The sequence below is a fragment of the Pieris napi genome, chromosome 10 (assembly GCF_905475465.1).
Source record: "Pieris napi chromosome 10, ilPieNapi1.2, whole genome shotgun sequence".
NCBI lineage: Eukaryota > Metazoa > Arthropoda > Insecta > Lepidoptera > Pieridae > Pieris > Pieris napi.
In genome coordinates this window covers 11,702,932-11,713,426 of record NC_062243.1, presented here as the reverse complement: position 1 = coordinate 11,713,426, position 10,495 = coordinate 11,702,932, and the positions used below count along the sequence as shown (strand labels likewise).

The 10,495-nt window shown below is 36.9% G+C and overlaps 1 protein-coding gene across 5 annotated transcripts in view; it reads right to left on the bottom strand.

The window, feature by feature from the left end:
* Positions 1-2,544: 2,544 nt before the first annotated feature.
* Positions 2,545-10,495, bottom strand: part of LOC125053171 (transcription factor Sp9) — a 94,528-nt gene continuing 86,577 nt past the window's right edge. For all 5 annotated transcript variants that reach the window (XM_047654401.1, XM_047654405.1, XM_047654400.1 and 2 more), the window contains one exon: positions 2,545-4,324. In XM_047654401.1, coding sequence (XP_047510357.1) covers positions 3,200-4,324 — 1,125 coding nt within the window. In that variant the 3' untranslated portion in view covers positions 2,545-3,199. The remainder of the gene's footprint in view (positions 4,325-10,495) is intronic.

The following is a 10,495-nucleotide window of genomic DNA, read 5'->3' as shown; positions in this document are numbered from 1 at the left end:
AACTTCTAATCTATCATAGTTAGGTTTTGGAAATAAAGGCTATTATTATTATACGTTATAAGGTAGAATATGTATCTATCACCAAATATCTACTTTTATGGCGTGTTTATTAATGGATTTCAACCGAAAGCTTCCAATTTCAATCCCTTACGTGACTTCTGTTAGGTCAATTTATGATCACCTCAAATCTTTTAGGCTAAAGGTATGTGTTCGATAAACAGCTCTTCTATGGAGGGGAAAATGGCAGACCAACTGGCAAAGAAAGCTGTGCATCTACAAGAGGCGCCGGTGTACAATAGATCCCCATATCTCATATATATGGAAGCACAGATATAGCACCGGCTAAACAGCTGCAATAACTAAGTTATTCCTCCCAAATGTTGTTTCGGCCTATTCCATTAAAGGAATAAAACCAACGGGATTGATCACACAGATGACAGGTCACAGGTAGATACTCACCGTATCTTCACAGATTCAGAGCTAAGCACAGTACTGCCTGTCCTTGTCTACAGCTGAGGAGACAGTATATGTCCAATAAATGGCTACGGTAGATACAAACTTTAAAGAAATAATGTTGAACTTAAAAGAAATTTTTCTATAACTTCTATAAATATTATACAAACAGTTGTTAGTTACCTAATGCCTCAATCGACATTATAGTCAGAGAATTAGCTATAGAATATGTATATAGAAAAACACAGCTCTTCGATGCAACAGTCTCCGTACTTAATTTCGGCATAGATTAATCTTTCTAAATCTTGCAACGTGTCAACTCGAAGCTGATCACCTATTATTACCCATATTGAGAGATTACCCGTCAGAATTTTAATAAGACGTCAATAACATGCGACTTTTGGCAAATATAGATGTCAATAAAGGTCGGACCACCGCGAAAACGTCATTAATAAGAGAAGATAAAGCTAGGTTTAATGGGTATGCCGATGTCGCAGATGAGTTTGGTTTTTACGGCACGAGTTACCGCCACCCGCGAAGCCTCAACCCATCCCCTTCTCATTTGCGGTTTCAATTTACTTTTTACGTCGGCTTCTTGTGTAAACAAAAGGATTTCATTAAATGTATTAAATTACTGTTTCAATAGTATTTTTTATATTAATCTTGTAATCAGTGAAGCTATCCCTTTGGGCTTTGGTAGAGTTTTTGAAATAAGAATTGTTATCATAAGTTTTATTATTCACTAAGATAAGATAGCGCTATTCGTCACATAAAGTCCATCATAAGTTATGAGTCCGATGAAGCACAATTTATCTTCCAAATAATTTATGTGTTGCATAGCTATTTGGTACTTTATCCATACATTGTGAAACAGACCCTAAGTAATTTATTAATAAATAAAAATAAATAAATAATTTATTTTCAATAAAAGTGGTACACTAATTACCTACCTAACAAAAACAGCATAAAAACGTTCATAACAAAACGTAAATCATATGCATGAATTACGCGAAAATTACACGACTATCATTTAATTGTGTGTGTGTACACGAAATTATTTTATTTTTATGTGATTTGAAGAATAATCAGGCATGCAAATGTCATATTAATTATCATGTATATTTTATATATATATTAAAAAGAGCAGTGTTGGCCTGGTGACTTTAGCGTGCGGCTCTCATCCCTGAGGTCGTAGGTTCAATCCCCGGCTGTGCAACAATGGACTTTCTTTCTATGCGCGCATTTAACATTCGCTCGAACGCGAACGGTTCGAAATTTTCTATATAGGAATACATCGTGAGGAAACCGGCTTGCCTTAGACCCAAAAAAGTCGAGGGCGTGCGTCAGGCACAGAAGGCTGATCACCAACTTGCCTTTTAGATAAACAAATGATCATGAAATAGATACAGAAATCTGAGGCCCTGACCTAAAAAGGTTTTAACGCCATTGATTTATTTATGATATTATAATTTTAGTCAAAAAAACTTCTAGGGTTTTTGTACTAATTCAGAATAGAGGTTATTTTCTTTAATGAAACGGACGATTGTAAACCTTATTAATTTAAGCTTCTAACGGACCATCTGAGCATAGAGAATAAAATTAGTTCTGGTCGTAGATTTGTTTACGAACTTAATGCGTACTGTGAATCAGTATTATCTACTATTGTAGCACAAATAATTGAAGGCAAAAAGGCTCTTCACGTACTAACCAATAAAATTATCAATGTAATAGTTGTATTTCGAGGCTAAGACCAAAGGGAGCAAGCAGAAGGAAACAAGAGGGAGACCCAAAAAGGGGTTGCACCACTGAATGAAAACAATTGAAATGGTGGGAGTCCAAACTATGCCTTTAGTATATTTTACTATATTCACATATATCTCATGAATGTATCTATCACTATGTTCTTTGTAGGTCGTTTAACATTTAAACTAATAAATATCGGTTGCATGTAGATGTGGTTCAATATTAGTTTTCTCCTGCGTCGTATAGATGGCGCTATTTCAAATCGGTCGAATTTAATGAGTTGAATGAAATTTTCTATAAATTCGCCACAAAATTGATGATTGTTGTAACCAAATAAAAATGCATAAATCCACTCGGAAAATATATTTCAAGTTTATAAAATCAATTTCAGGCATTTGCTTCGTTTATACACAGTTTGTACATACATAGCATGCTTTATTATACAAATTTATAAATTTTCATAAGAACAATCCAACATTTTACTATTTTTGTGCAGACGAAACATTATTAGAATATTCTGTGATGTACCGCTATGGTTATTTCTTGTGAATTTTTTAGGCATCTACTTAAAATAAAATATTAAGACAATTCATTATTTAAAACAATATTCTACTTTTATACAAGAAAAGTTGACACAAAATGCATTTATGATCTCTGTACGTAACAATTAATTAGCAATAATCTAGTTAATATAATTTATAAATAAACTCTGATTTTGTTGGGACCATGAGGTATTTTATCATTACAATAAGTACCAACTGCAATTTTGGACAAACGTGTTAACTACTTAAATTATGTTAGTAGGATAATATTATCGTAATTACTAATTAGTATTTTATACTGTACACTTTAGTCTCACAAAGTCCGTCGATTAATATCGAGTGGACTTTACACTTTCACGTAACTATTCATGTTGATATGTGGTATGTACAGAGGGCGCGGGCGGCCTGCAGTATCACAGAAGCGACGCGTGATGGGGCACCGGCAGCGCCGCGCGCCCCAGTCACAGCGGCCCGGGCTTCACGTCCAACTGGTGCTCAGGTGACCGCCCACCCACTCCGCATTCCCCTTGACTGTTCTCCTCTGAATCCGAACACGAGTCTGAACTTCCCTTCTTGCCCCCGTTGTGAGTTTTCACGTGCTTCGCTAAGTGATCCGATCTCATAAACCTCTTGTTACACACGGGACATGCGAACCTCTTTTCACCAGTATGAGTCCGAAGATGTCTTTGCAGTTCATCTGACCGCGTAAATCGCTTGCCGCAGAAGAGCCAATTACAAACGAAAGGTCGTTCACCAGTGTGCCAACGTAAATGAGCCTTTAAGTGTGAAGTCTTTCCGTACACTTTTCCACAGCCAGGAATGTGACAACTATGAATGTTCTTTTTGCGGAGATGAGCTCCAGCGGGTCCCAGTCGTTCGGCTTCCTGACAATTGGGACAGTCGCAAGTCGCTCGACCGGCGTATCGCCGCTGGGACCGGGGTGAGGGTGCCTGCGCTGGAGGAGCTGGAGATCCAGGCGCGTGTAATCCAAACGATCCTTGTGTCGGCAATACTGATTTGTAAGCGTCTTGTAAGAGGTGTGGAGCTGGTGGAAGTAAATGCGCTCCACCAGACAGGGAATGGGTAAGTTGTGAATAATCTTGTCCGGCATAATTTGCCATTTGCCCTCCGACATCGAGCCAACCACTGTGGACGTCCCACCAAGTACTGCCGACAGCACTGACGCCCCCCATTTCGGCAGCCTTGAGCGCCCCACCGCCGCCTCCTCCACCAACGTTAAAGGGCCACGATTCATAAGGGTGTCTTGAGTACATTGAACCCAGGCTCGCACTCGATTCACTTTTTCCTAATAGTTGGTCTCCTGAAGATGGGAAGTATATGTCATTTCCGTAGGCGGGTGCAGCTGCGCATGCCGTCGGACCGCGGCCGTAGGGTGAACAAGAGGGTGGCTGTGAACGAGGGGCCACTCCGGCGCCCGGTGGTGAATGTGTTCCTGGGCTTTTCTTCCAGGGATGAAAGCCCTTCCCGACAGCCGCGTCAGCCAGAGGCGGAGGAGATTTGCTCGATAGCTTATTACACTGCGCCGCCAGCATAGCCAAAGGCGTGCCGCGTAAGCTGGGATGCTCCTGAAATATGAGAAATGTTTAATTAATAATCATAAGAACGAAATACGATTTAATATTAACCGAGCCGGTTTCGACCGTGAGAATCGGTTTTAGTGTTGGCTCTGATTTATAGTCTAATTTATATGGGAATCAATGTTGTGTTCCTAATAGCCTGAGGTGCTTTTGAATAGCAATATAAATAAATTAAGAGAAGGCTATACATATTTACAATTACGTGGATCGGTGACAGCTCCCGACCGCTACCGCTCAACGCCGCGGCGGGACGTCCTAATTAATAAAAGCTAACGACTTCAAATAAATACAGAAAAGAAATGTTTTAGAATAAGTTTGATTTGAATATTAGCACTGAATTTCAATTCTAGTATCTACATATAAAGGCAGTCTTTAGCATCAAGGTTTGATGACATTGCCTAGGTATGACTAAGCGATAGATTTAATAATACATAAAAGCTTGGACAAGCACAAAAGCTTGTCCAAGCTTGTCCAAGCGGCGCGGCCGCAAAGCAGGCGGAAAATAATCAACGACTCAAAAAGAGTGTTGCCCAGACTCTCTTGAGTAGACTCTTGGGCCATGTGGTACTTAAAGATTTGAGTTGGCACCTGGTAAATAGTACCAGTGACCCCAGAACTTGTGCTTCCTCGCACAAGAAATAAGTCGCAATACAGCGAAGAAATACTGCCAGTGTACACTGCCACAGGGACCAAACTTTTTAAATTTGTTTTAATTTTCTATTTATTTATTGTTATAACTATTTAATTTAAAATATTGTAAATACAGTGTTGAAAATACATAATATAAAATACATATGTATAAGCATAGCTCACCCCAATTAAAATAAAAAAAATGAATCCTTTCGTGTTCCCAGTGAATAAAGATGAGTTGAAACGGTATATCCGACCGGATATTTCACCCCAATACGAGACAATGGCACGATAAAAAGTTTCATTGAGAACAATAAAATAATCCGGGGATCACTCGGGATGTGGGGTGGGGTGCAGCCACGCCCCTTATATTGTGATTGGTGCAGCTGTCGTGTCCTTACTAAATTATATGCGATATCTTGCACATCAAGTATGTTTATTTGATAATCTCTGGGTATTGGGGTCATTGAAACATGGCTAAGTAATATTTAATAAATTATTACTATTCAATTTTGTAATTGTCAAAGTTTTAATGAGTCGATAGGAGAGATAGGTTAGAACTTAAGGTTTTATTTATATTAATGAAATACAATACTTTTCTATAAGATTTTTTTATCAACGTTCTACTTTTTTTATAACTTGTTTGTTACCAAGGCAACTTCTTGTAGGCCAGTATATAAATAAATACTTTAAAAATTTGTTAGGTATATTATGACGACATACAATCGGTGTGATATTTAGGTTTGGGCCTCAGATTTCTGTATCTGTTGTATAATCATTTGTCAATCTAATAGGCAAGTAGATCAGCCTCCTGTGCCTGACACACGCCGTCGACTTTTTGGGTCTAAGGCAGGCCGGTTTCCTCACGATGTTTTCCTTCACCATTTGAGCGAATGTTAATTGCGCACATAGAAAGTTATATCTGGATAAAATGTCTGTCAGAAATAGACTTTCTGTTTTATATATAATCTAAATATATTTAGTTATTATTAAAAAAAACTTGTATCTACAAAAATAGTGAGTGCTAATAGTTTAAATCGTCAAGACAAATATCGTTAAGAAACCACCACATCCAATGCCAAAATTCAAATAAGGGTGTTATGCTAGTATACATATGCTAGTCAAATGTCAAATTCCATACATTGTTGACTAACGGGAGTTACATTTATGACTCAATTTTTGAATATCCTTAAAGAACTTACCTAGTCATGGAGACAGCAGAGTTTTGGCACTAAAGGCATACCTACTTTTTGTTTTTGATAATAACCGTAAATCTATTAATGTACCTACTAAATATTTCCAAACCAATTCGACTTAGGGTCATTCAAGAAAAGAGCGGACCATTTCTTAAAAAGCCATAGTCTTCTGGCAATAGGAGCGTGAGCAGCCTTGCGATTCTGTAACTCACTTTTGGAACTCTCACTAAACAATTAACTACAAGCTCCCTCCTTATCAGAATGCCAAATCGTAAAATGACTGCTTCACGACTGATTTGAGCGCGACCGCCGCTGCGAAAACCGCTGTGCGAGTTCGAAAAGTGAGTTACAGAATCGCAAGGCTGTACTTAACATCAGATAAGCTTCCTGCCCGTTTGCCTTCTATTACATAAAAAAGACAGCAAAATTTACCAGTAAACCCACATATGCATTGTTTATATGGCTATCAAAGTTTGATCTATCACGACTATAATTGAAGTGAATTAACTGTTGAATTGGACCAATTAAATTTTTATCATTCTATCTCTGAATGTTTAGATTCGCTTCTCACGTATAAATTTCCGTATTTTCTTGAGAGATTGAAATTTAACTAATTTTAAATGGATTTAGTTCCATTCCAAACTTTTAGTGTCGCGCCAACGCTTTTAGTCTAGGTGACCTAGAGTTATGATCTAGAGTTTCGATGGACCGAAGATCTACCTTCTTGCTTCTTACTACTAAATTAGGGTTATAATAAAACAATTACGAATATAAGACAACAATAAATGGAGACGTATTAGAGTGTACTGGGAATGAATTCTTGAATAATTTGATTTGATTGCATTGCGTATTGCTAACATTTTGTCGTCAAACTTCAGTATTCTAAAGTACTAAGAAACATTTTTGAGCTTGTATTAGGTTTTGCTTTAACCGACATAAGCCAAAGTCTGAAAGATTTAATCACGGCAAATCAAAGGATTATTATTTTATACATATTTTCAAATATTCACCTTTCAACACTTTTTCAGAATTAGTTCCCTGAAAATGCTTTTAATCCGTTGACCCCAAACTCAGTAAATCACATATGGTTTGATGTAAGCAATAATATTAAGTGTTAAATGAAATCATAATCCACACGTAAGTATACCTATATAATGTGGTTTAGACTTTAGGACATACTTCAACTAAGTACAAAGAATAATGCGTCACAATGCACCAACATGGATTGTATTAAAAGAAAGCAGAAATGACGTCGTCATAATTACCCAGGCATTATGGCTCATTCGGGTTGGAGCCATGAGTGATATAGGTGGATAATTGGTCAAAGTTGGCTCCGACGGCAGATTGGATCAAAGCGTAGATGAGGCCTCCGCGCCGACAGAGCGGCGCCGCTCCATTACAAATTTGATGGCCTTTTCCTTGTCAAAAAATGACGAAGATCTTTTGTTATAAAAACTCCGCGGAACCGGTGTGTTTTTTTATCTGTGGTTACTCGTTTCAATAGACGCTCTGTATTTAGGTACAGTGTTTATTTGAAAGAACTTTGATATCGGTTTAAAAATTTAAAAAAGGAATACGCAATTATTTTATTCAAAAAGGAATAGTGTTTATTTGAAAGAACTTTGATATCGCTTTAAAAATTTATATAAGGAATACGCAGTTATTGTATTCAAAAAAGGATCTCAACTTGACCAAAATTTGTCGTAAAGAGGAAGGAATTTTTACCAATGAGAACTCAAGTTCTTCCGTAATGATTTCTTTATTTAACTAAAGTATTTATTTGACAGACTGAATTCATATAAATTCCGCACTAAAAATAAAATATAAATAGTTAAAACTTCAAATGAGTTATAGCGATGTATTACGCAAGATTTATAATAGTTTATCACAATTAAATTACTCGCAATAATGTGAGAGGTTAATAAATCGCCGCGTGGGCGCATCACGTCTCGAATGTCTTATTGGATAATTTAAAATTATCTACCAAAATTATGATGAACCCAAATGAATATTCAAGAGAAACGCTTATCTCTCCGTGTTATTACGGTGATCGTGAAGTCGTTACTGAGAAAATTGTATTTCATAAAACTCATAACTATACTTATTACCTAATATTTTTCCGAAAACACGTTATTGAAAATAATGAGAGCTATTATCGATCTCTATGTACTCAACGGACAAGTTAAATTATTTATTACCCTATAATAAAGTTAGCGATTTCGCACTGATGAGATAATGTAGCATGAGGGAATCTTACATTCCGTCTCAGTCAAGAGCGGATTGAGAATTCGCACCAGAATCTACATAGGTACCTACATGTTACAAATGGCTGAATATCTGCAGCTCGCTAGTTAACGGGCTCTGTTTAGTTAAAAAACCTAGGCTGTTAACTGAACGGCTTATTAAGCTAGTTGGCTGCGACATACACACAATTACAAACACACAGGTTAAGCGAAAATCTTGCTGTCACGGCCCCGGATTGAGGGAGGGGAATCCACACTCGGTAAGACCAGAAACTGAGCTGGAGGTCCATAATTAGCTTTGCGTACCTTTGCACCTGTTTCAATTGTCTTATAAAATTAGACATAGACATAAACATAACATTTATTACGAACACAACACACACACACATAAACACACAAAATAACAATAATAAAAAAATATAGAGGTATATAATAAGAGATATAATAAAAAAAATTGTTTTCCCCATTCGGTTCGTTTCAAGTGTGTAATGCGTGTGTTTGCTGTGATTGTAATTGGCTCAGCATTATGCTGAGGAGCAGAATGTTCCACAGCGCTGGTCATTCTGCCAGAGACCACAGCAGCTAGTTTGCGCCTCACTCGCACAAAGAAAATTAAACTAAACAACGTTATTAAATACGTGTTCCTAGGTTTCAAAAAACATTCTACGAGAATACTCCTATAACTTGTAAATGCTTACAAACATCTTTATTTCCTAAACTTTTAATGAATTAACGAATACTGAATTAATTTCGGTTGAAAATGGCCGTAATGTGTTAGTTGCCCTCTCAATCCCCGACCGTTAGTCTAATGCAAATCAACTCTTGTTGCTCCCACAATTTATGACATATTGTCTGGTTATGTCGTTTAAACCAATCTAGTGACGTTTGTGAAAGGGGAGAGGATAATTTGGCATTTGAATAAGCTAGCTTAAGGATAGTATATTCCAGAAGATTTCATTATTCACTTAAATGAATTAAGTATTTAATTTCTTTTGAGTCATGTATTTATGGCTGCTCTACAAACATTTTATGACTCAAAACTTGGCGATTAAAAAGAGTGGCGGAGTTTCTTGCCAGTTCTTCTTGCCCGCTCTGCGCCCTTGACTTGAACTGGTAGTATATGTAAATTTAGAATCAATTTAACATCTTTTCTGTTGACCTTCATAGGTGTACTTGGTTACCGTTATGAATAAAGTTATTTTCAGTTTAGTGCAAAATTATTTATTTCAGTCTTTGAGGGAGGAGTCAAATTTTGAGTTGCGCTCTTCCGAATTTATATGACTTTTTGTATGGCAGCCATTAAAAATGTTTTTTTATATGTTTAAATAACCGTAAATAAAGCTTTTCTGTTACCATTAAAGCGACAATAGTTATTGATTTATCGCGTCGTTGGCGCCCAATTAGTGATAGTGATGTCAAATTACAAAATAATTTGTTGGTGTCTTCGGTGGATGCGTAACTCCATAATTGCCCAGGACATTATTAAGGCAAGGGTTTGAAATCCGATTCCATTGGTGGGGGAGCGAAGTTTACATTCATATCGATTTCTCGTATTGGGGACAATTGACAAAGTCCTATTTTACTGTAATAATAATATTAACACGTTGAACGCCATGGGGGTCACCGGTGACCTCATCATTCCTCTATCATAGCGCCATGGGGGTCACCGGTGACCTCAAGTTAAAGACATATTCAAACCGTTTTTTCTCGTCATCTGCCATACCCACTGTTGATTTTAAAGTATTATGTGACCGGCACGGCGCCGTAGAACAATACTTCCCATTGGGACAAATGTACCTAGATAGGACATTGAAAAAATCGAAAGATTTTAAAAAAGAAGCAAAAATAAAACTTCGTTTCAAAAATGTTGGATATTTAACTCAATTCAGTCTTTATTTTTTAAACAAAAATTAGCAGAAAGTATGGTGTGTTGTGTTGTGTACCAATATTACTGAAAAATAAAATTTATCTTTAGAAAAACTAGGAAATTGCAAAGTGTAAAAAAGTTCGGAAAATCCACAAGTGCACGCCTTACAACAACCCAACCCTTAGAAATATTAATATTTAGCCTTAATTTGTCAAATAATACA